Source organism: Chanodichthys erythropterus, chromosome 9 (genome assembly GCF_024489055.1).
Source record: "Chanodichthys erythropterus isolate Z2021 chromosome 9, ASM2448905v1, whole genome shotgun sequence".
Classification (NCBI taxonomy): Eukaryota; Metazoa; Chordata; class Actinopteri; order Cypriniformes; family Xenocyprididae; genus Chanodichthys; species Chanodichthys erythropterus.
Window position 1 is genome coordinate 17503080 of NC_090229.1, and position 24348 is coordinate 17527427.

Below are 24348 nucleotides of genomic sequence, written 5' to 3' on the forward strand. Positions count from 1 at the left end.
TAGAGCATTTCCTAATAACCAACCGTAAGTAGATACTTTACTTTTATGAATGTTTAATAGGATTCATTTGAGATTGGTGAATCTGAGTTGGTGAGTTGGTGAATCTGTTGCATTAGTATTCTCGTCCTATGAGAGTGCAGTGTGTTCAACCACGTCATGCCTCAAGCAACTGCACCTATCAAGGTTAGAATAGCGCTCTTAGATCACCTTCTGCTACCTACTCTCAATAAACGCCATATAGAGTTTATAATTTCAACTTGCGCCACATAGTCTATCTCAAGTAGCGATTATTGTCGCGGGGAGGCGTTGCGTTTACAAGCAGCTATTATTTCTTCGTTGAGGGACTATACGGTGCATCAAGACATGTTTGCATCTGGTTCTTTGTTATCGCATTTCTCCCTGCTGAAGAAGACGAAACCCTGCAAGGACACTTCAGCTCTCTGCTGGAGTGAATGAAGGTGACTCGGCTTCTGCATTGTGGCAATGCGGAGAGAATCCAGGAGCAAGACACGGGCAGATCGATCAATTGAGTAAGAAATTTACCAAACGAGTGGCAGAATATTGATCAATCAGCATTTTATATCAGGGCAGTTTCTTCACTTGATGTGTATGCATGAGTTCTGCACCGAATGGGCGCAAAAACCGCCCCAGAACTGCCGGGACCATTTTCCAGATCGGCAGTAAGCCCCCGTCCAGAGAGTCGGATCGCCGGGAGAGCAGCGAAGCTCTGCGTGCCGTAGCGGACTGCAGAATGGTGCGTATGCCTGCGTCATGACCCACAGCATTATTCCACTATGATTCCTGCGGATTGTTCAACCACAATTTAAAATTCACGCAGGGTTCTGCAAGTGCCAACATCCTAAATGTATAATGCGACACTAGGGACGTTAAAAATGAATGCTTTGGCTTGGAGGTCTGTGACTTATCCTATGCTGCGGCGGTAGTTCCAGCTTCCTTTTTTCTGACTGATTTTCCAGAAACAACGCTTAATTTGACAGATTATGGCATGGAGTGAGCGATAAGATTTTGTATTCTATTTTGGGCTAAAACTGCGAGCACATTTTTAAAGCTCGTGTGTTGTGTTTGAGGAGTCTTTGCCCCGTGAACAGGCAGAAAGCGTGTGGCAAGCCGTTTTAACATTGAGTTGGCTTGAATTTTTGACATTGAATTCTATGTCGGTCTGTGGTGCAAATATCAGATGTTCTGGTATGTATTCCAATTGTTTATTAAATGCTGGCAGTATTTTTAATTTACTGACTATCCCGTATGGCTACTAGTAGGCTACATTTTATAGCTTTAGCTCCTTGTTGAAAGACCGTAGTTGACATTTGAGGGTACGTTTACAGACAACGATATGCTTAAAACAAAAAAGTTTTTCCTTTGATTTTTCGCATACTTACCCTCATGCCGTTTCACATCCATAAGACCTTCGTTCATCTTCAGAACACAAATTAAGATATTTTAGTTAAAATCCGATGGCTCAGTGAGGCCTCAACAGGAAGCAATGTCATTTCCTCTCTCAAGATCCATAAAGGTACTAAAAACATATTTAAATTGGTTCATGTGAGCACAGGGGTTCAATATTAATATTATAAAGCAACAACAATAGTTTTGGAGCGCCAAAAATAACAAAATAACGACTTATTTAGAGATGGACGATTTCAAAACACTGCTTCATGAAGCATCGGAGCACAAGTGAATAAGATGAACGAAGGTCTTACGGGTTTGGAACGTCATGAGGGTAAGTAATAAATGACAGAATTTTCATTTTCGGGTGAACTAACCCTTTAAAACTATCCCCATTCATACGAATTCCGTGAAGATGACTAAAAACACTGTATTCTGCTGGCAGGCCATTAGATGGCGATTAAACACTATAAACTGATCATGTAATGCACGTGCATGGCGTCATTGTTTTCAGTTATGCATTTTTGTTGTTTACACGGAGACGTTTTCAAAAACTTGCACTTTGAAACCTGTTTTCAAAAGTTTGTGTTTTTCAGGCCACCAAGACATCATTGTTGCATAAATGAATGGCCAAAATGCATAAAAAGTTTTAATTTTTTAGTTGAAAACGGTGCCGTGTAAACGGCCCCTGAACCACAGATCCCCATATATTTCAACAACAAAAATATGCAATATGTTTCCAAGAACAATGATAGAATAACTTGTCACTTTTTCTAGTAAGCAAAGACTCTAAATAAAATGGTAATGTCAACGCCTCACCGCAGCTGCCTTCCAGTTGCTATAGAAAACAGTCAGTGTTCTGAGATGCATGCTTAGGACTGCACATGTGCGTTGGCTGGACCTGTCCAGTTTTTAATGCTATTTGAGCATAAGAAAAAAAAACATTTATGGGACGGTTTGTGTTCAGAATTCACTGGTGATTTCAAATATGAAATTTACTTGTAAGCTTGTTGAGATAGAAGCTGTACTTGCATGACTGAAATATCTGCCTGAGAGGCGTTTCAAATATGGCCGCTGAGTGAAATGACTTGCTTTAAAGGAACTTCGGTAGTGAGTAAATGAGTGCTAGTCCCAAGGGGGAGGAACGCAATTTCATCCAAGGGTGATTTCAGCCCTCGGGAGCACTGCTTACAAGTAATTAAAATATAAGTGTTAGTAACATAAAAACAGATGAGATAAATGTTAAAACTGCTTGCCATTGAACGCTTATCCTTTCTACCAAATATTGATAAAATGGCATGAGCATCTGTCGCCTGAGGCGCTGCTTTCCAACAAATGGACTGTTTTTGTGACATTCTCTGTTCAAAATGAAAAATGTCTTGACAAGTTGGATACATGTCATTTCATCTATGTTTAGTCACATTTTATTTATCTGTTTCATAAATTTTTAAAGTTAAAATGGTTATGTGAGCCCTATATTTTCTCAGTGGGTTTGCTTTTGTTTTTCTCTCTTCCATCAGGTTGTCCAGGAGTTCAATACACTTGTGGCCCTCTATAGGGAGTTGGTTATCTCTATTGGAGAGATTTCCACCGATTGTCCCTCTCTTCGTGCGGAAATGCACAAGACACGCACAAAAGGCTGTGAGATGGCACGGACTGCACATCAAAACCTTTCTGCAATATCAGGGTAAAAACATATTTATATCATAATTTTCAAATATCTGTACATTACATGTTAGCTTATTGCATTTTAACGTGGGTGGGCCAATGAGACATTTAGCTAAACTTTAGCTTCTTTAGCTTTGTTTGAAATTAATATATTTTTTTTTTTTTTATTTACGCATTTTTGTATTTTTTAAATTAATTTAATTAATTATTTTTTCAATAATAACTATCAACCAACAATCGGCATGCAGTACCCATGCGGGCCCCCTAGGTGTCATGGACCTCCTGTTGAAAACCTCTAGTCATTATTAAACCATTACATAATATAAGCATGCAAGCTATAAAATCATATCATATATAATTATATTGTAGCTTTTTATATATGATAAGACTGAGAAAAGCATTTAGTTACTAAATATCAGCTAGTTCTGACTGGCTTAACATGCACTATGTTGGGAGAGCAGAATACATGTTTAAGATTTAAATATTGCTTTCTACTGTGCATTTATCATAAATCATGGTTTTATATTAACACATTTATATTTAACACAATAAATTGACACTACAGCTCTATATTAGTCAACACATATCCATATTAAGTGACATTTTTCTGAGACAGCCTCCAAAAATGCTCTTTACTAGAAAACATTTTATTTCCTCTCTGTCAATTACAGCAAGACAATCTGAATGTAGTGTTTTGGTTGCATGAATGTTCTGTAATAATATACCAGAGGTAATGGCATGGATCTATTTTCATCATGAATCATCATGATATCTTGCTCTGTGCATTAACATGGAGAGAAATGTCCCTTTACACATAATTTTACTACTTTTATAGAAACCGTTTTGGTATTTAAATATATTTAGGAGTGAGTGTTACAGACAATATGACAATTTACCATACAGAGAAGGGAACGAAGGGCAAAGGGTATGTCTGATGGACACGTTACATGATTTACTGTATCTTACATGGGTTTGGTACATCTCTCTGTTCCAGGTAATTCAAGAACAGGAAAATAAAGTATCCACCATGCCACTGCATTCCACCTGGGAATTACAGAGCAGTAATTACAGGCGTAGGATTCTGAGAAATATGATTTTCTGAGAATTCTCACTGGCCACGGAGCTAATGTGTTTAGAGCGCTAGATTGTCTGTACAGCCTGGTAAACATGCTGCTCAGAAATATTCAAACATCCAATAATTTTGCTGGCATCTTGAATATTGCCATGTTTTCAGTGGGCTTTATATTTGGCCATTAAGTTTCATTAAGACCGTGTCATTTAATTAGATCCATGGTCCTTTTAAAGCATTAAGACAGATTGATTTAAAGGTACAATATGTAAAATGTTTGCAGTAAAATATCCAAAAACCACTAGGCTAGTGTTATATATTTTGTCCAGATGATTACAAACAATATCTCTAATGTTTTCAACTACTTGTAAAATCATGAGAAAATTCCCATTCTAAACAGTGACACGGGGCAGTGCAGTCGCCTGTCAATGACGTCAGTTACCTTTGTTACCGCCTTTACTGACGTAGAAACCACATGACAACAGTGCCGTGGACAAATGCGGAAGTAGAGTTAACGTCCAGCAAACCACTAGCTTGCTTCAAGCAGTTCCTTATTTACTTCTTGCACGTTTTATGGTGGATTGTGTTACTTATTTATGGAACATAATTACTGTTTACCATCTGCCGCTGGTTCTGTCGACAAGGACAGCTCCCGTAAACTCATGACCGGAAAAGCGGAAGCGGCTCGTGAGGCGTGTGTTGATCAATCGCTCCAGCTCCTCGTTCAGCTCCCGCAACACTCGGTCCTGCTCTGCTTCATACTACAGTAACGTTAATAATTGCATCCACGAACATGAGTTCTTCCAGACTCCAACCCCTATTCTTTTGCACCGTCCGTTGAGATGGAGACCACATGTCCCAAATTTCCGCTCTAAAACTTGGCGTCATCAAACTACGCCTTTGTTTTGAATAGGCTTCTAGCGACCTCTAGCGGAAAAAAATATCACAAATTGTACCTTTAAACTGTAGCAAAATTGTTGTTAGTGCTGGTAAGTTTCATTCAATTCTGTGAATCAGTTCTGTTTCCATTTCAATGAATCAATTCAAAGTTAAATTTGCATTCAATTTGCCTCATCGGTGAGAAATGTTTCATCTCTAGTTCATGTTAAATATAATTCTTCCTTGTGTTCATTTAGTGTTGAAAACAGACCATGAATATTTTTACTGTATTTTAACTATTGTACATTAAAGATTTAGAATCTACTTGGCAACAATGGCTGTTTAGTTTAAATGATGGTCCTTCAGATGTTTTAAGCAGTTTTAGTGTAAATAATAAAAACCGATGTATTGATAATAGTCAAAGGACTGAAAAATACAGAAATATTTGCTTTAGCTATATTGCCCAGAACTGACATCATATGTACCTAAGACTCATGATTTCTGTTAGTGGTCACTTGTTGTGGACTGTGAGGCATATGAATGCAAGAATATGTAACTTGTGAGAAATTAGACAGGTTGAAGCTCAAGAGCTCAAGGGCTCGGGGCCAGAACTCTGAGATGCATTATTGATGCTTTTTTTCACAGCCCAGAAGATGGAGAAATACATCCGGAGATCTGCCGCCTCTTCATCCAGCTGCAGTGCTGTCTGGAAATGTACCTGACGGAGATGCTGAAGTCTGTTTGTCTGCTGGGATCCCTGCAGCTCCACAGAAAAGGTAATGCTGTGCCCCTGGGCTCTCAGCAGGAAACATCCACATCAGCGACAGGAAACTGACGTTGTTGAAGCCTGGCTTGTCCAACCGTAGAGCCTTCTAGTGGCTTAATGTTTGCAGGAGTTGATTCTGCTAGATTCTGTGATTTGTATCTGATTTGAGCTTATAGGAAACGGTAAATATGGATGTTCTGGGAGCAGGAGAAAGCCCCGTTGCCCTGGGGTCAAATCTTGACATGACATATTTTGACCATTTCTATTTCTCGACAGTCTGCCAGTGATGTCTTACTGTATGTGTTCCAGGGAAACATTATTCAGGAGCTACAAAGGTAGACAGTAAGAAAGAGGACAGCTCTGACATCCCAATCCTGGAAGACACGTCCTCCACTCCAGCGGACTGTCCGCAGACATACTTCCTGGTGGCCACAGACATTGAGAACATTGAGAGGTCAATAGTCTGAGCGGCTTAAGGGTCGGTTCACACAGAACGTGTTTTTACATTCCACTGCGCTACTTTTCCATTGTCTTTCAGTGTACACACACGCTATATGGACCGTTGCGCTCAGGTCTTGCATCTTTTGCGGTGTCTCGTGCAAATTGCTGCGTTCTGAAAACGCAGCGCTCAAGTTAAAACAAGTTCAACTTTTAAAAGAAAACAAACTTCGATAACAAGTCGGTACTGAAATTTAAAAATGTGACGCTTTGAGTGCTGTTGAGCGGATTCGTAAACACCTCTGATTGGCCATTGTGTTCACACGCTCAATATATATGTCTGTGATTGGCTACAATGATCAAAGCAAGGGAGCGTTTGAAAGTCCACAGAAAGTGTTTGGTTCTGAAAGCGGGAGCGTTTGAAAGCAGGTGTCTATCAGCGGACCGGTCCACTGATAGAGACCTGCTTTCAAACAGCACTACTCTAGACCAGAGTTCCTCAAATCCAGCCCTGGAGAGCCAGTAGACCTTGCTTTTTTTCCCCCTTTTTTTTTGGCTCCACTGACCTGCGTCTCACATTTTTAACTGCAAAAACACATTCTGTGTGAATGTCCCCTCTCTGTTTTTTTCCTCATAAATTGACAGTTTGAATCTGAAAGGGTTTCTCAATGTTCTAGGGACATGACAGAAATGAAAAACCTGCTAAGCAAACTCAGGGAGACAATGCCTTTACCACTGAAGAACCAAGGTAATATCTCAACACTTTCTCAGTGTTGGCTTTCTGATTATTTTGGCTAATATTACAGAAAAATTCATTGAAAACTTGGCCATAAAATAACATATTTCATTAAACAAAATCTTTCAACAATAGCAAAGTCTGAAATTGTTAATCTATAGTACCATTCAAAAGTTTGTAAGATTTTTTGTTGTTGTTTATGAAAGAAGAAGAGCCTTGTGCTCACAAAGGTTGCATTTATTTAATCAAATATATAAATATAATATTATATATATATATATATATATATATATATATATATATATATATATATATATATATATATGTAATATGTTTTAAAATTTGACTTATTCCTGTAATGGCAAAGCTGAATTTTAAGCATCATTACTCCAGTCTTAACTGTCACATGATCCTTCAGAAATCATTCTAATATGCTGATTTGCTGCTCAAGAAACATTTCTTATTATTATCAATGTTGAAATCAGTTGTTCTGCTTAATATTTTTGTTCAAACCATGATACAGTACATTTTATTTAGGATTCTTTGATGAAAAGTATTTATTTGAAATATAAACTTTTGTAACATTATATATGTATTTACTGTCACTTTAGATTTTATAAAGCATCATTGCTAAATAAAATAATTAATTTCTTTCAAAAGAAAAAAAAACACTGACCCAATCTTTTGAATGGTAATGTACTTGAGAAGATTCACAAAGTTATCTTTACTAAGGATAACCTTACTTAATAGGATTATTTAATATTATTATTGTGATAATACAGTGGCTTCCACAAAAGGCACAATATTTCAATTTTTTTCACATTTACAATTTATTTTTGCCATATTCTATTGCGAAATTTGCAGCTTGGATAGGAAAATGCTGTAGCTGTTGCCTAGATGGTTTAATGTTTGCTGTTCTTGTCTCGATACAGATGACAGCAGTTTGTTGAATCTGACGCCATACCCATTGGTCCGGCAGAGAAAACGGCGTTTCTTTGGCCTCTGTTGTCTGGTGTCCAGCTAAGAGCTCTCTCCCAGAATCCAGTCACAAATGACTGCGTTTCCTCACAATCTGTGATACTCACCAATCAACAGTTCTACTGCCATTTCCAAAACCAGTGCTTTCTTTTGGTGAGTTCTGTCCAATTTCCTACTGCTATGAGAATAAATAGTAATATCTGTATAACATCAGTAGTCATACAAACACTATATAATATTTGATCATTTTTAAATGAATGTTTGTCTACATTATGCTTAGTAAAGAAAATGGTTTGTAGTATGACTACAGCTATGTTTATCCATACAATTCATATGCTGTGCTTTTTGTCAAGACAGGTGTTGTAATGAGGCGTTCAAGAGTGCTAATTAGAGCAAAGGTTATGATGCTAAACATTTATGATGTTTTTTTTTTAATACTGCATAACATGAGTGAATGTGCTATCTGTTGTTTCTTTTGTTCTGCTTTTTTTGCTGTTACAATATTTTAACTACAGTATTATTTAGTCTTCCATAAACCGAAATCCTGTAACTTTTTTCTTTTTTTTCAGCCTTTAGGAGTATAAAATACCTGAAGAAGCCTTTGTAAATAAAGAATATATCTATAAATGGGAATTTTAGAGATGTACATATACAATGTAAACCTAGCGCTCTGAATTATTTTTCAAAACTGTGATTCCTTTAAAGAGATTGTCAGTAAAGGATGGCATGTCTATCCATCTGGTGTGATATAAGTCCAGATTGGAGGGGCTCAGCATGGGTCTTGCTTATTAATAACAGTTCTAAATGTGTCAGGCATGGTGAAGATACTGTAGTGTTTATGAAAAGGCACAGTGTCGTTTTACATTGGTAATAAACCTTTTTTTAATGATTTAAGAAAACTGGAACTTTGTGTCTTGTATTAAAAATTATATTTTATTTAACATATAAAATACCATGATGAGTTAAAGGTGCCCTAGAACTTCTTTTTAAAAGATGTAATATAAGTCTAAGGTGTCCCCGAAGTTTCAGCTCAAAAAGATTTTTTTTAATTCATTTTTTTAACTGCCTATTTTGGGGCATCATTAACTATGCACCGATATATAGGTTGCGGCCCCTTTAAATCTCCCGCTCCCGCTCCCCCTCCCCCAGAGCTCACACTTGCCTTGAACAGCATAAAAACAGTTCACACAGCTAATATGACCCTCAAAATGGATCTTTACAAGATGTTCATCATGCATACTGCTTGCATACATCGGATCATGTAAGTATAGTATTTATTTGGATGTATTACATTTGATTCTGAATGAATTTGAGGCTATGCTGCGTGGCTAAAGCTAACATTACACACTGTTGGAGAGATTTATAAAGAATGAAGTTATGTTTATGCATTATACAGACTGCAAGTGTTTAAAAATGAAAATAGCAACGGCTCTCTTGTCTCCGTGAATACAGTAATAAATGATGGTAACTTTAACCACATTTAACGAAACATTTAGAAAGACAATTTACAAATATGATATCATGGATCATGTCAGTTATTATTGCTCCATCTGCCATTTTTCGCTATTGTCCTTGCTTGCTTACCTAGTCTGATGATTCAGCTGTGCACATCCAGACGTTCTGCCCTTGTCTAATGGCTTGAACATGGGCTGGCATATGCAAATATTGGGGGCGTACATATTAATGATCCCGACTGTTACGTAACAGTCAGTGTTATGTTGAGATTCGCCTGTTCTTCGGAGGTCTTTTAAACAAATTAGATTTATATAAGAAGGAGGAAACAATGGAGTTTGAAACTCAGTGTATGTCTTTTCCATGTACTGAACTCTTGCTATTCAACTATGCCAATACAAATTCAATATTGAATTCTAGGGCACCTTTAAGAAAAGGTAGAGAAATCAAATTAGTGGAACAATAAGTCGTGAATATATATTATCCCCTTTTCAGAGAAACTATTTAAAAATTATAGGCTATTTAGATAAAAAACACTTGATAGCCGTGCTATTATCCACCATTCTCAGAACAATCTTCTGACAGGTCACAGGCTCTAATTTCAATGCACAAAAACAATTATGTCTCCCATTAAAATATCACTTTTGGATCTCAGTCGGTTATGGGTAATTGGATTTGTTTGCACATTAATAGGGAGGCTGTGAAATTCACACCTGGCAGCAGTTCCTACCCTTTTACTTTCTCAGAGCAATGTGGAAGCAGTAATGGAGAATGCAAAAAAAAAAAAAAAAACTGTTTACAAGAATAGACACGGTTTTCAGGTTAATTATTTGGCTACACTGCTGACTCTGGACAAGCTGTTGGCAGAATCTGGGCTGGTTGTCAGGAGTTTGGCAGGACGTCTGAATCTGGCTGAATAGGACGCTGTTCTGAACCCAGTAGAAGTCCAGAACAGGTCTACAGGTCCAGAAATACATGGCTGAAATTGTGCAGTAATGCTTATGCTTTGCTAACCAAAGAAAGAGGATTGAGGAAGGGGAAAACATAGCTTGGTCTCTTGCTAGTCATGGTAAGATGCCCATCTTTAAAAAAAAAAAAAAATATATATATATATATATATATATATATATATATATATATATATATATATATATATATTTTTTTTTTTTTTTTTAAATACAAGAAATCAAAATGAGAGTTTTTGTGACTTTTAGCCTCAACGCTAACACACATGGACTATCTATACACTAGCATACTCCTAAATGTTGACAAAATTCACTTTTAGAAGACACACTTGTCTTTCGCTTCTGGGACAACAGACCAAAATATTGATGACATCCTGCACTACAGCTTTTCAATAGAGTGCTGCAGTGTTTTTGTTGGCCAAAACCCGGAAACGAGTTAGCATTTTAGCACTTCTGGTTCCACTGTACTGAAGTCAGTGGGGGTTTAATGGTTTTTTGGTTAAATGCTTAAAAGGTCTGTGGTGAAATTCTTACTTGGCTCAGGATTGATTTTCACGTTTCCACAACATATAATACATCAGTAATACCCCCTTGTGATTTTTCAAAGCTTTTATTTGTCTTGAAAAAGGCTATTGCTAACCAGTGGCTAAATGGGACTACAGAGGTTGTGGGGGACATTAGCCCCTTAACATTTCTGTAAATCCCCTTAAAAGGCATACCCAAAGTAAATTGCTTATTGTTCTTAAACCATTTGGAGTATATGCGTGGTTTTGGTGTCTTTTTGAAAGGTATGTGTACCACAGGAAAACTCATCTACTCACTATAGTCAGCTTTCACAGCCTCATTGTTTATAATTGCACTCTTGCAAACTATTATAACAAACTTTCAGGGAAAATGTTTTTAATTAAAGACTGTTTGAAGCTTAACGGTGGTGACGTTGAAGTCGTGCATCTGTGTTGACTTGTTTGTTCATAGCCTACATTTACCTTTTTAATTATGGAGATTTGTATTTGTTTTTATTCAAAAATCAGTTTTTATTCAAGTTGTGTTCTTTTGTAAAGATCGTGATGAACAAAACATAAGAATCATAAACTTTAGTTGGTCACAGAGCTTATTTTCTGCAATTATCCAAAAGCCAATGGAAAAATCTTGTCGAGGGAACCAGTGTGATGCTAACTTACAGGCTGGCATACAAAAATGCATCACTGCTGCGCTCTATTCTTTTGTCCTGTCCAAACATCCGGTTTTAACAGAAAATGTCAACACAAGAAAGAAAACTTCACTTGACAAGCCATCTTTGTTTTTTTAAAGCATATTCATGGGGTTTTAAAAACGAAGGCAGGAACAGGAAGGCAGTTCAACATATAATACAGTATGGTTACACTATTTAATTAGTTAGTGAGCCTCTAAGCTTATGACTGACAAGGTTGAATGCTGACAATGCGGACAGTCTCTCCGCTGCATTTCCTCACGCCCGCCTCACATTCTGTCATTGTCACTGGTGCAGACGCTTCTTCCTGCTGCACACACACATGGATCCAAGCGTCCAAGGATGAGCATTCCTCAATAGTCTTGCAACGGCAGCTGTTCGTTTGCTCTACAACAACGACATGATTGTTACAACATTTTAAGTCTTTAAAATGGCACTTTCCTGACCAGGTTTAAAAAGACATTAGCAAGAATTTACATTTTCAAGCCATGGGCTCCCTTAGGAATCTTTGAATGGGTTTTTGAATGGCAGTTTTCAATTTCTGTGGCTACAACGATTGTTCTACAACATAAATTACACTGTCAACTCATACATGAATTTTTAAAGCACTGTGCATGTTTTTTAAAACTTACGATGCTACATTCACGTTTGGGTATGACAGTGTGTAATTTATGTTGTAAAACTAAACATTGAAGTTATGTCGAAAGTCATCAGTCGTGAGTCTTTATTTTACCCATAAATTTAAAAAAGAAAAAGAACTACCGGTCAAAAGTTTTGAATAATTAAATTTTTTTTAGTTTTTGAAAGAAATCTTTTTTTGCTTTTTATACTGTTTTCTATTTTAATATAATCTATTTTAAAATGTAATTTTTTTCCTGTGATGGTGAAGCTTCAGCATCATTACTCCAGTCTTCAGTGTCACATGATCCTTCAGAAATCATTCTAATATGCTGATTTGGTGCTCAAGAAACATTTCTTATTATTATCAGTATTGAAATGTTGTTTTTGAGGCTTCATATTTTTGTTGAAACTGTGATACACTACTATTTAAAAGTTAGGGGTAAGTTAGATTAAAAAAAAAGAAATTCATATTCAGCATTAAAGACATTTATAAAATTACAAAACATTTCTATTTCAAATAAATGCTGTTCTTTTGAACTGTCTATTCATCAAATAATCCTGAATAAAATGTATCATGAGCTGAACAAAAATATTAAGCAGCAGAAACTGTTTTAAACATTAATGATAATAATAAGAACCATTATTAATAAATGAGCACCAAAAATAACTGAGCACCAAATCAGCATATTATATTAATTTCTGAATCATGTGACACTGAAGACTGGAGAAATGCCAGCTGAAAATTCAGCTTTACTGTTTTACTTTTGATCAAATAATGTCCTGACAATCTGATTTACATGTTATCCTGCTGTAAGACACAATGCATATTTACTAAAATTCAGATATGTTGTGTGTCATTATTATATGTTGTATTTTACAATCCCTCACCATCACAACTCTCCCAGATGGTGCAGAGTGGGCAAGCAGTGGATGAGCGTTGTGGCCACTGGCAGGCATTGTCTTCAGCAAGGGTGTACTGGTGTCCCAGACAGCGCATAGCCTGTACTTTACACAGACTCAGTCTCTGCGTTCGACCGCGCTTCACATCAGTGGCGCATATCTCCAAGGAAGACCTACAAAAACACCACCCTTTATTAAACTGAAAATACAATTTGGTTGTGTAGAAATGTATTTTTCTGACATTTGAATGTGTTTTTTATTGCTATATGACATTTGTGTTGTTTAATGCTAATTCCTTCCTGTGGACTGTCTGGGAACATACTTGCACTCGTGGGGTACTTTACAGACACATTTGTCCTTTGCCAGATTTTCCCATGGCTGGCATTGCACTGGCACAGTGGTCGGCTGAAAAACTAGTGGAAAACAAATAATATAATTTTCATGCATTAATTCTTCATTTTTATGGATCATTTAATCAAATGACGTCCTTGTAAGACAGCAAAGTAATGTGTTTATCCCCATTTTCTTCACTCTGAATTACTGTACAAAACAGCACAGCTTCCAGACTAGTTTTGTACCTGTGAGACACCTGGTTTCCTTTGGTTGCGGTGACCAGGAAAGGCCAGCATTGCACTGGATCTCAGCCGGACCCTCTTTGACTTTCCCTTCTGGACAGGAGAGTGAGACAGCTTCACCGATGTTATAGGCAAGCTTCCACGGGCTTCCGGTGACATCTGGAGGAAGCTGAGGTGGCTCACACAATGTTTCTGCAGACAACATGCAACATTTTTATAAAACATATATACGGATTCTTTCCCATTTCTTTGAAATGTAAAATAATACAATTTAAAAATATATATAAAATATTATAATTTAATTCATTAGAATAATTATAAAAGGCATAATATATTAATATAAAATATTGTTATATTAAGTATTTATGTCAGTATTAATGAAACATTGTTTCTTATTTCTCTAAAATGAAGGATATAAATAATAATGTAGGCTATAAATAAAAAATAACTGTACATAATATAAAATACATCATATAATTATTATATTTTATATTTATATTAATATTTACATAAAATACAAATAATTTCCCCACTAGTGTATGAATCATTAAGTATGAAACATGGTTTCTCTCAAATGTATGCATATTTTAAATAATAATTACATACATAATATACAATACATCACATAAAAATGGTAGTTAAGAAAATACATCATCTAGTATTTATGAAACATGGTTTCCCATTCTACAAAATATATATTTAAAATCATTATATCAGTTTTGCACCTTTCAAAACTATAGATATATTATGTACTTTTATTTATGTAAATAAAGTATTGGGTATGTCAGTATTTTCAGGTTTTAAGCCAGCTATATTTACTGTAGTGTGTCAGGAAATATCAGAAATATCACATTTCTAAACATTAATTTTGCCATTAAAGGTGCTAAAGAGGATGTTTTGTTTTATATATTTTTGCAATATTACTTGAAACTGTCTTTACTAACTGAAAACACTATTTATTAGGTGCACTGAAAGGAATAATATTAATATACATCATCTGTGCACAAGGTAGGGCCTTAAAAACATCAGCCAATCGTTTACGCGATCATCGCATAAACGATTGGCCCTCTGGCTTGTCAATCACTGCCGTTACGGTCCTTGTGTGAGACGTGCACGGCTGCGCTCTCCAGTAACTTTCCACACTCCACAGGCGCCACATGCAATGTTTTTGTCAGGAGACAGGAGTAACAACTGCAGATTATGAGTTACCTGCGGTGAGTCCGACATAATGAATCCACTAACACGACACAGCAAATGCCGGTGGTAAACACTCGTGTTCCAATACTCATTCACAAGTTTTGGGAGGCGTTCCTTTGAAATGAGCTGTGAAGGAGGGGGGTTGTTCTTACGCATGCGCTCATTTCAAAAACTGTACAGTAACAGTCTTTGGATTCTCAGTCGACGAAAAAAATTCTCTCTATCACCTTTAATTGTAATAATCCAGTGAGATTTTTGAATGCACAAGGAGTCTGACAACAGCCGGTTCTCCACACGGAGATCTGATCTCACCATCATCGAATCTGTCTGTGATTAAATGAAGAAACAGATGAAACTGAGACAAACTAAATCCAGAAGAACTGTGGCTGTGTCTCTAAGACACTTGAAGGAACCGACCTGCAAGGCTACAGTACTGTGAGAAGTGTAAAGTGAGGATGCTTTCAAAAAAAACTGTCATAAATAGATTTTATTTATCAATTAACTTCTATTAACCAAATCAAATCAATATTTGGTGTGACCACCCTTTGCGTTTTTGTCCAGGTACACTTGCACATCGTTTTTCAGGTAGCTTTGCAGGTTGGTTTCTTCAAGCGCCTTGGAGACACGGCCGCAGTTCTTCTGGATTTAGTCTGTCTCAGTTTCTTCATGTAATCACAGACAGATTCGATGATGGTGAGATCAGATCTCGGTGTGGAGCATCGGCTGTTGTCAGACTCCTTGTGTATTACAATTAATGGCAAAATGCATGTGAATTGATTACTACTGACACACTACAGCAAAAAATATAACCAACTGGCTTAAAACCCTTTTTGGGTGTGAAAATACTGACGTGACTAAGACTTTTGCACAGTACTGTCATCAATAATGATAAAAACGCCATCAAAATAAAACTCAAAATACACTGAAAATGGATACTAACATCAGCATACAACAGCTCCAAACACTCAAATACACTTACTTTTGCACTCTATTTGATATCGCAACCAGTCTAGATTTTCCTGGCATTCTGCTATAGGATTTCCAATCAAATGATAGCCTTCAATACATGTATACTCAATCTTACTGCCCACTGGATATGCATCTTTGGGGTACTGCAATTAGCAGAAGAGAAAAAAATTATAACACATCACGAATACATATTCAGTCACAGTTGAGTGGAGAATATTTCATATAATCATTATTACCAAAACAAACCCATTAGCTAGGAAGGGTGGTGTTTTACAACTCTTCCTGGGTGTGACTGAATCATCAAAGCAGTGAGGATCCATTGTACTGAAAATGGGTCAAAACCAATAAGTCAGGCTTCCACATAGTGGCAGTGTTGTTGCACAGTAGGCTATCATTCACTGTGTCTTTAGCACCTTGCAGAGAACAGCTTATAACAGCTTTTAAACAGGCTATTAAGCTTCCTCACCGTAAGTAATCTAATTCCTCTGCATCGTCACAAGCTGTCATCTCCACAGCATTCCCAATACAGTTCCTGCCGCCTGAAGGGGCGGGACGACTGCAGGAGCGGGTCCGGCTTTTCTGTCCTTCCTTGCAGGTGCTCCATGAAGACCAACAAGCCCAGTCTCCATGGATCACTCCTAAGATACAAAGATATTAACTGGACACTCAAAAACAAGCACAGTGACCCCAAAATGTTTTCAGGTACTTAACAGGTCCAGTTTAGACATTCTACTTAGTAAATTTGCAACTACATGTGAACTACAAGTCATTTGAGTAGCCATTAGTAGACTGTCTGCTTAATATATGCTAATAATTTATTTTGATGATCCTCGACAGACATTTGACTGACTATAAGTAACTTTGTAGCTACATGTAACCTTATTTTACTAACCCAAACCCTAACACCTAACTCTAACCAGTCTACTAATACTCTAATGAGAGTTAGTTGACATGTAGTTACAAACGTACTTATATTCACACTGTAAAAAACGGATAATGTACTGGCAAAAAATGACCAGGACATTTAGTAATTTTACGGACATTTCCGTTAAAGGTGCAATGTGTAAATGTAGCGGCATCTAGTGGTGAGGTTGCGAATAGACGCTTTTTACAGACTGTGATGACGCGTTTTAATGGTCATCAATATCGTAAATCCTGCAAAGTTTTTTATATTTTCATTTAAAAAAACAAAAAACAAAAACGTATGTACATTTATAACCCTATACACTTAGTATTATATTACCTTTCCATCAAATTACAAAAAAATCGCTGCTGTGAGGGTATTTTTAATACAGCAGATTGGACAGTAAAATTGATATCTTTCTCTCTTCTGACTGCTGTTTTCCCAATTTCCCTCTTTTTGAAATTTGTGAGAACACTATTGTGGAGTTTTGCTATTTGAGCAAATGGAAACACAAAAAATATATTTAAAGGTGCCCTTGATTCAAAAATTGAATTTACCTTGGCATAGTTAAAGCAGAACTAAGCAAGATTCGCGAAGCTTCCCCTACAGTTTCCTTCAGTGAATGACACTGTCATAAATACTCCAAGCACAGCTCTGGTCTACGACTACAACGCTCACCAGCGCAGTAGTTTTGCAAATACAGTACAAGAAAGAGGACGTGGGTAATTTGCAAATACAGTACACTCGATGGAGGTGGGTAATTTTCAAAATTGTCTTATAAAGACATAATATATACATTGCTTTTGAATTACCGTAAAGCATTTTGTCACTCTCGCGTGAACGTGAACATGAGGCGAGATTGTTTCGGGTCGATGCAGCTCAAGTTGCAAGTGCTGTTTTCTGGTGTAGACGTGCCAGATGAGGTTAGGGCTCGCCTCAAACACACCACTACAAATCAATTAACCATCGTAAGGACTTAGAAAACTATTTATGAAGGTAAAAAAAGTTACTTAGTTCTGCTTTAAATAACAAGAGTTCAGTACATGGAAATGACATACAGTGAGTCTCAAACTCCATTGTTGCCTCCTTATATAAATCTCATTTGTTTAAACGACCTCCGAAGAACAGGCGAATCTCAACATAACACCGACTGTTGAGTAACAGTTGGGGTGTATGCCCCCAATATTTGCATAATGCCAGCCCATGATGTTCCCAACATTATAAAAGGCATTAGACAAGGGCAGCCAGTAATGTCTGGATGTGTACAGCCGAATCATCAGACTAGGTAAGCAAGAATGTATACAGTACATTCTGCATTCTGCCCTATTTTTACAGATTTTTAAAATGTATTTATTTATTTGGGGGGGTGGGGGGGGGGGTGTAGTATGTGTAGTATGGATGGCTTAGGGTTAGGGTTAAGGGTTTTACTGCACTCCCAACATGAAATAACAACGTTTTGTTTAAATATTAATTATAATTATTATTAAAATAAATTACAATTTATAAATAAATAAAATTAAATGCATAAAATATACATTTATAAAATAAATTTAAAATATATTTTAAAATATAAAAAAATATTTTATATATTATAGTATACAAAATAATTTGACACTATTTCATTCTGCTTTCTAAAGACTGTTTTATTCTGTTGAAAGCCATGTTTTTTTCTCTCTTCATGTTTATACACTTAACAGTACTCTAAAGGTGGGTAGAAAAAAAATACAGTAATTTAATGTAAAAAGGTCTTTATATATGAAAATATACAGCTGCCAATTAATAAATATTTAATTTTTTTGGCGAATTGGTGACAAATTCATATGATCATACATTTTGAACAATCTGCATCATGCTTAATTTTTTCTAAAAATCATCTTTTTCTATGAATTAAAATGAACAAGTTCATACAAAATCATCAGACTCATAGTTGGGGGTCTGTAGCATCAGAAAGTTTGAAAACCCCCGATCTATATAATTTTAATGTAACAATATCTGTACCTGATTGTTCATCTTGTGGTGTTCCCTGCTCGCACGCCTGGCCTTTGGTGCCTGGTTTACACACACACTTACAGATATCATTATCAAGCACACGAAGGCCGTTGTTCTGGCACTCTCTGCAGTGGCATGGGTGTTTCTCATTGAGGTAAGTCTCAATTGCACGCTTTAAGTGATGCTTTTTCACCCCTGCACACGGGACCTCTTTCACCAGCTCATAGAGAGGTCTGAGCTAAACAAATCAGAAATTCACACATAAGAATGAAATCATTGCATGTGCTCCTATGTATATGTGTCAGTTTATGGTAAGCTAACGTTCATTTCTGTATGATTGCAAACTCATTTGCATTCAATTACCATATATTAACCATATATACCATAAATTTCCAAACAAACCTTCATTTTGACGACTTTTGGAAAGTCCTTTACTGAACCCGACCACTGGGAGAACATCCTGCCATTCTCCAGGGGTGTGTTTTTGTCTAACATTGACAATTGTGCAATAAATCCAGGAGCTCCGCCAATAATATTTGTGGACATATCATTTTTTGGTATGCTTTGGTCTGTTTGGAAGACATTTTAAACATTTAGTATTTGAAATTAGTATGAAAATATCACATATGTATAATTTAGTGCCATTGTCTTCCAGAAGTAAAAGACAGTTTATGGTTTGATTTTGCTTTCTTTTTCCTAAATTACTTACAAAATTTTACGACATTGTTATAATTTTGTTCAGTGCACTTTTCTGTGGTCCACCTGATGATGAACAGGATTGAATGGGATGTTTTGACACAATGTTTATAGTCTATTTCCACAGTTTCTAGGTAAAAAAGAAGAACAACAGACAATCGTTGGACATTGCAATGATATTGAATGGCAAAAACTCTTTTCAAGTGAAATGAATATGTGACTAGGTCACCTACGCAATTTATGCATGACATCTTGGCTGGCCGCCATGAATAATCTAAACTGGCCCCCAAGAGTGCCCTCTGAAATATAGTGGGTCCCAAATCTCTCCAGCACATTGTAGTAGGCCGCATAATCGTATGCAACAGGCAAGGAGAGCAGAGCTTTCCAAAACTCTTCTGAAAGTGGAAGATATTCTGGGGCCTGGTTCTGGAACTGGGCAACATCCACATCACTCTTCATGATCAGCAGATTTTTGGACTGAAGGGTGAACAGAGATTTTTATATTTAAATATTTTGGCCTGTGTTCTCAATGACTTTAAAACAATTAAAAGCCACAGCAAATTCAGAGACTGTTAGGCACTTAACCTTAAATGAATGTCTAAAACCCCAGGTTAACTGGTAAAATTTATGCTAATGCAACAAACTGTGAACTTTTTTTTTCTTTCAAAATTGATTAAACTGTTATTTTATAATATACTATTGTAAATATAAATAATCAATTGATCAATTGAAATATAACAATATTAATAAAAGTATGTTTAGTTTAAGATAGCTGTCTAATAACTAATGTTCATGAATCTAACTTTATTGAAAAGAGTTACCAAGCCACATTAAGGGTTAAGAAAACGTTTATTTTAAAAGGGGTTAACACTTATTTTAAAGTCACAAAGAAACCAAAGTAGCAACAGATATAGGGGAGAAGAAAAGAAAAATGTAGGGGCGGGTATAATATATGGCATTTATGATTTTTTTAAAATGGAGCATATACACAGATAAATTGTTCACAATAAGATCTGTAACATTGCATTTAGAAAACAGAATTTTCCTTTCATGCTGACTTTAACCTTAACTTTTGAGGTGGAAAAGAACAGTGAAGCAACATGGTGCTAGAATGTCACATGGATTTGTTTAGCAACAGACAACCAATCCTAAACTGCCTCAGCACTTACCTCATGTATTATTCATGAACTTTGTACAGTCCTTAGTACAGGGCTGTTTAAGTTGTAGTTTTTAATAGGAAAATGTTAAAAATATTGAACAGCAAACACATTAAAGGTGGATGTTTTGTTTTATACATTTTTGCAATATTACTTGAAACTGTCTTTACTAACTGATAAAAGACTATTTATTAGGTGCACTGAAAGGAATAATATTAATATACATCATCTGTGCACGAGGTAGGGCCTTAAAAACATCATCCAATCGTTTACGCGATCATCGCTTAAACGATTGGCCCTCTGGCTTGTTAATCATTGCCATTACGTTCCTTGTGTGAGACGAGCACGACTGCCTGCTCCAGTAACTTTCCACACTCCACAGGCGCCGCATGCAATGTTTTTGTCAGGAGACAGGAGTAACAACTGCAGATTATGAGTTACCTGCGGTGAGTCCGACATAATGAATCCACTAACACGACACAGTGAATGCCGGTGGTAAACACTCATGTTCCAATACTCGTGCACGAGTTTTGGGAGGCGTTCCCTTGAAATGAGCTGTGAAGGAGGGGGGTTGTTCTTACGCATGCGCTCATTTCAAAAACTCAGTAACAGTCTTTGGTTTCTCAGTCGATGAAAAGATCCTCTGTAGCACCTTTAACTGAACTGATGAGACAACATTATTTTTGCAGTGTTTCAAACGATTTAAAACAAAAAGAGTCAATTCTTTTTTCTAATACAATATTGCAATATTTATTAAAAATGAGCTGTCCCATGCAGTGGAACAGTGCTAAAAACTGAGCCGTACCATGCAGTGGAAAAGCACGAAAATGTGAGCCGTGAGCACCATATGTTCCTCAATATAGTTTTTTTCTGCATCCCTCCATCACCTCGTCTCCTCACACTTGCCTGGTTACTATCCTAACCAAAGATACGGGGGAGTAGGCTACTCTGGGTTCGGGCGACATTCCAAACTCGGAGCACGAAGCACGGCAAATACTTTTTATTATATCTTATCATTATTAATTGTGAACTTGTGAATAAAAATAACATATCTTCTCTTGTCAGATGACATGTTTACTGGCAAGATGGAGGGACAAAACACAACCATCCAATCAACTGATGGACAAAATCAAGTCCTGTCCTACATTTTTTCTTGTTTCTCGATCACCAATCAACTGTATTAACTTCATACATATGCAAATAAGAATGTTAAACATATAGAACCCTGTGGACCAGGATTAATTACTAGGATAAAGTCATGGAGATAAGGGAGAAACCCAATATTATATTAACCCAGTGTTAAATTAAAGTCTATATTAAATATTGAATATGTTTTAGAATACAGTACCTGTGACTGAAACAGCTCATCATGGAAGACATAATCATCATGCCCGTAATCTGTGCCTGTTGTTTTTGCATGTTTTTCTATGTGATTGATGTAGTGCCAGGAGCTGCTATAGGATTCATCTGTAAAATCACTTTTTGCTGTGACCTGGCAAACACAAATGAGGACACTGAGACCAAAGAGTATTTTTAGAAAGATATTTCCGTTTTTTTTTTTTTTTTTCTTTAGAAATCCCCAGATTTTTCTCTTGCATTTGTAACATCTGTTCTACTTTTACTAATCAGTCTTTTATGTTAGACTAGTATAGTAAATTGTGAAATTTCATTTGCCTGGAAAGAATATCTGAGGACACTTTGGGGAAGTCTATATAGGTCCATATGGTCTCCACTGAAGGTTCTTCTACACAGACCTCCAAAGCTCTTAGTGTTGATTACAGTTCCTCTTGCCTTTCTCCCCACTGCATCAAACCTATAGTTCAATCGCACACAATCATAGTGGCTTTAGAGACTGGGATGTGTGTCTTTGATTATATCTATGCACTGTTGAATTAAATATAGAGACAAGCTGACAACAGATATCATTACCCTTGACCAGTGAGCTCTACATTTGGTGGAGGTTTTTGCAGGTCACAGATCTCTTTACTGTCACATTTCTGCTCATCTGAGCCATCTTCACAGTCATGATCTCCATTGCATACCAGAGACTGGCTGATACATTTCCCTTAAGAGAAAGAAATTACTTTAATACCTTTCAAATAGGAAAAAGTGGAAATGTATCAAAATAATTACCAGACTGGCATCTGAACCGTTCTCCACAGCCCTCCTCGAGGGGACAGACCTGAGTGGATATACAGGATTGTGTGCGGGTTGAGCTTCCAGTGCAAGGCTGGCCACCAAACTGAGAGTAGACTGCAATGGAGCGGGTCTGTGTCTGTAATGTCCCCAAAAAGTGCCTCAGACATGTCAGTATAAAGATAGTGCAACTGCATTTCAGCAAATGTATGCAGTGTACTAGATGTACAGTTAAAATGACAAGTTAAAAAGGTCAAAAACAAAACACTCTAGTCCCACCTGTGTTTTGGAGCAGCCATCGCAGGCTGACCAGCTTTCAGGGGACCAGGGTCCCCACTTGCAGTGCACAGGTTCAGACACAGACCTAATGGACCTCACTGCACTGATTCAGGAGCAAGCTCAGTGAAAGTCTTCACAAACATCAAATATGTATAGTAGCCACAAAAAGTATTTGGATAATTTTACATTACATATCAAAATGTCAAACCAAATGACGCTGACTCATTTCTCAGAAGTGACTTTTTGCAATGGCTTTTAATCAACTGGTCTCAAGTCAGTTCTCCTCAAGATCACAAGGGTGTATTATAGTAACCACAGGTGTAGTTCATCATGTTTACTATGAATATGCTAAAAAACATTCAAATTAATTTATAGAAATAATAATTGAAAAAAATGTTAGTTTTAACATGGAACCGTTTTAAAACGTTCTTGTGAAACTTACTTTCAGTTTTACTTTTTGTTATGATGTTATATAATGCAATGACATTTTTAAGCATGTCTTCAGCGTCCAAAAACTTTTTATGTACACTGTATGTTGAATACTAACATTAAATCTATAATGCATTTCTTTTTAGAAGAAACTGACAAAATCAATAAAACAAAAATAGATAACAAATGCATATACATTTGTTAGACACTTTTATCTAAAGTGATGTAGATGGATGGATTATACTTATACACCTATTTCAAAACAACTCAACTGAACTACATCAAATATTTATTGCTCAAAAAGCAACAGAAAATAAAGTATATTTAGGCATATTTAGCATATTTTGTTACTTATAAAGGCAAATGAGTTTCATTTACTTACTGTGTAATTGCTGCTGACGATAACAGAGAGACAAAAAAGACTCCATGCAGGAATAAACACTGAAAACAAAGTTAAATTAAGAAAAGATTTCCTCCTAATAATTTTGTGCTTTATCATACAGTTAAATAATAAAAAATGCATTTTGTTAATATTGCATTAAGCTCAATAAGGCTATACTAAAGTTAAACTTAAAGCATCAGGCTTTAAAAAACATGTTTTTAGTGGTCCATAAAATGATGCAGGAACGAACCTATTGAAAAATCAAGAGTGCTTACCTTCATTGTAATAATCTAAAGCAGAATGTGCATTTCTTTCCAAACTGTTTGTCTTTACTGTGTGCAAGCAGCTATGGGAAGCACTCCCAGTCTGTGTCTTATCTTGCAAAAAACAAGCCATGAGCAGGAAACGATCATTTCTCTGCCAATGAATGCTTGTAACAACACAATCCTCATTTCACTGGAATGTGAGCGAGGCCTAGGAGATAGAAAGAGCACATAAATCTCTCTAATGGCTCTAGAGGATTTATGGTGCCTGCTGAGAATTAAA

General features: G+C 36.4%; 2 protein-coding genes across 3 annotated transcripts; one reads left to right on the forward strand and one right to left on the reverse strand.

Moving 5' to 3' along the window:
* Positions 1-613: 613 nt before the first annotated feature.
* rgs7bpa (regulator of G protein signaling 7 binding protein a) lies at positions 614-7987 on the forward strand. 2 transcript variants are annotated; one of them, XM_067393717.1, is made up of 7 exons: positions 614-754; positions 2928-3094; positions 4861-4866; positions 5669-5799; positions 6099-6243; positions 6905-6975; positions 7896-7987. In XM_067393717.1, the coding sequence occupies exons 1-7, from the start codon at positions 614-616 to the stop codon at positions 7985-7987; spliced, it is 753 nt and encodes a 250-aa protein (XP_067249818.1). The 2 variants fall into 2 exon arrangements, with proteins under 2 accessions (XP_067249818.1, XP_067249817.1); XM_067393716.1 differs by lacking the exon at positions 4861-4866.
* Positions 7988-10826: 2839 nt separating this feature from the next.
* c7a (complement component 7a) lies at positions 10827-24171 on the reverse strand. Its single transcript, XM_067393718.1, has 18 exons — positions 24078-24171; positions 23803-23861; positions 22992-23094; positions 22710-22851; positions 22506-22641; positions 22251-22389; positions 21925-22068; positions 19653-19896; positions 19433-19549; positions 19126-19292; positions 18733-18961; positions 16297-16468; positions 16067-16154; positions 15841-15973; positions 13668-13856; positions 13412-13502; positions 13078-13262; positions 10827-11955 (listed from the first exon to the last, which is right to left on the reverse strand). The coding sequence occupies exons 1-18, from the start codon at positions 24081-24083 to the stop codon at positions 11771-11773; spliced, it is 2529 nt and encodes an 842-aa protein (XP_067249819.1). The 5' UTR covers positions 24084-24171; the 3' UTR covers positions 10827-11770.
* Positions 24172-24348: the final 177 nt, after the last annotated feature.

Coding starts and splice junctions, on each gene's coding strand:
- rgs7bpa (XM_067393717.1), top strand. CDS start 614: ATGAGTTCTGCACCGAATGGGCGCAAAAACCGCCCCAGAACTGCCGGG. Junction 5,800..6,098: donor CCTGCAGCTCCACAGAAAAG/GTAATGCTGTGC, acceptor TATGTGTTCCAG/GGAAACATTATTCAGGAGCT. Junction 6,244..6,904: donor GACATTGAGAACATTGAGAG/GTCAATAGTCTG, acceptor TCAATGTTCTAG/GGACATGACAGAAATGAAAA.
- c7a (XM_067393718.1), bottom strand. Junction 19,293..19,432: donor TAACAATGTCGTAAAATTTT/GTAAGTAATTTA, acceptor TCTTCCAAACAG/ACCAAAGCATACCAAAAAAT. Junction 11,956..13,077: donor CATCTGGGAGAGTTGTGATG/GTGAGGGATTGT, acceptor TCGTTGTTGTAG/AGCAAACGAACAGCTGCCGT.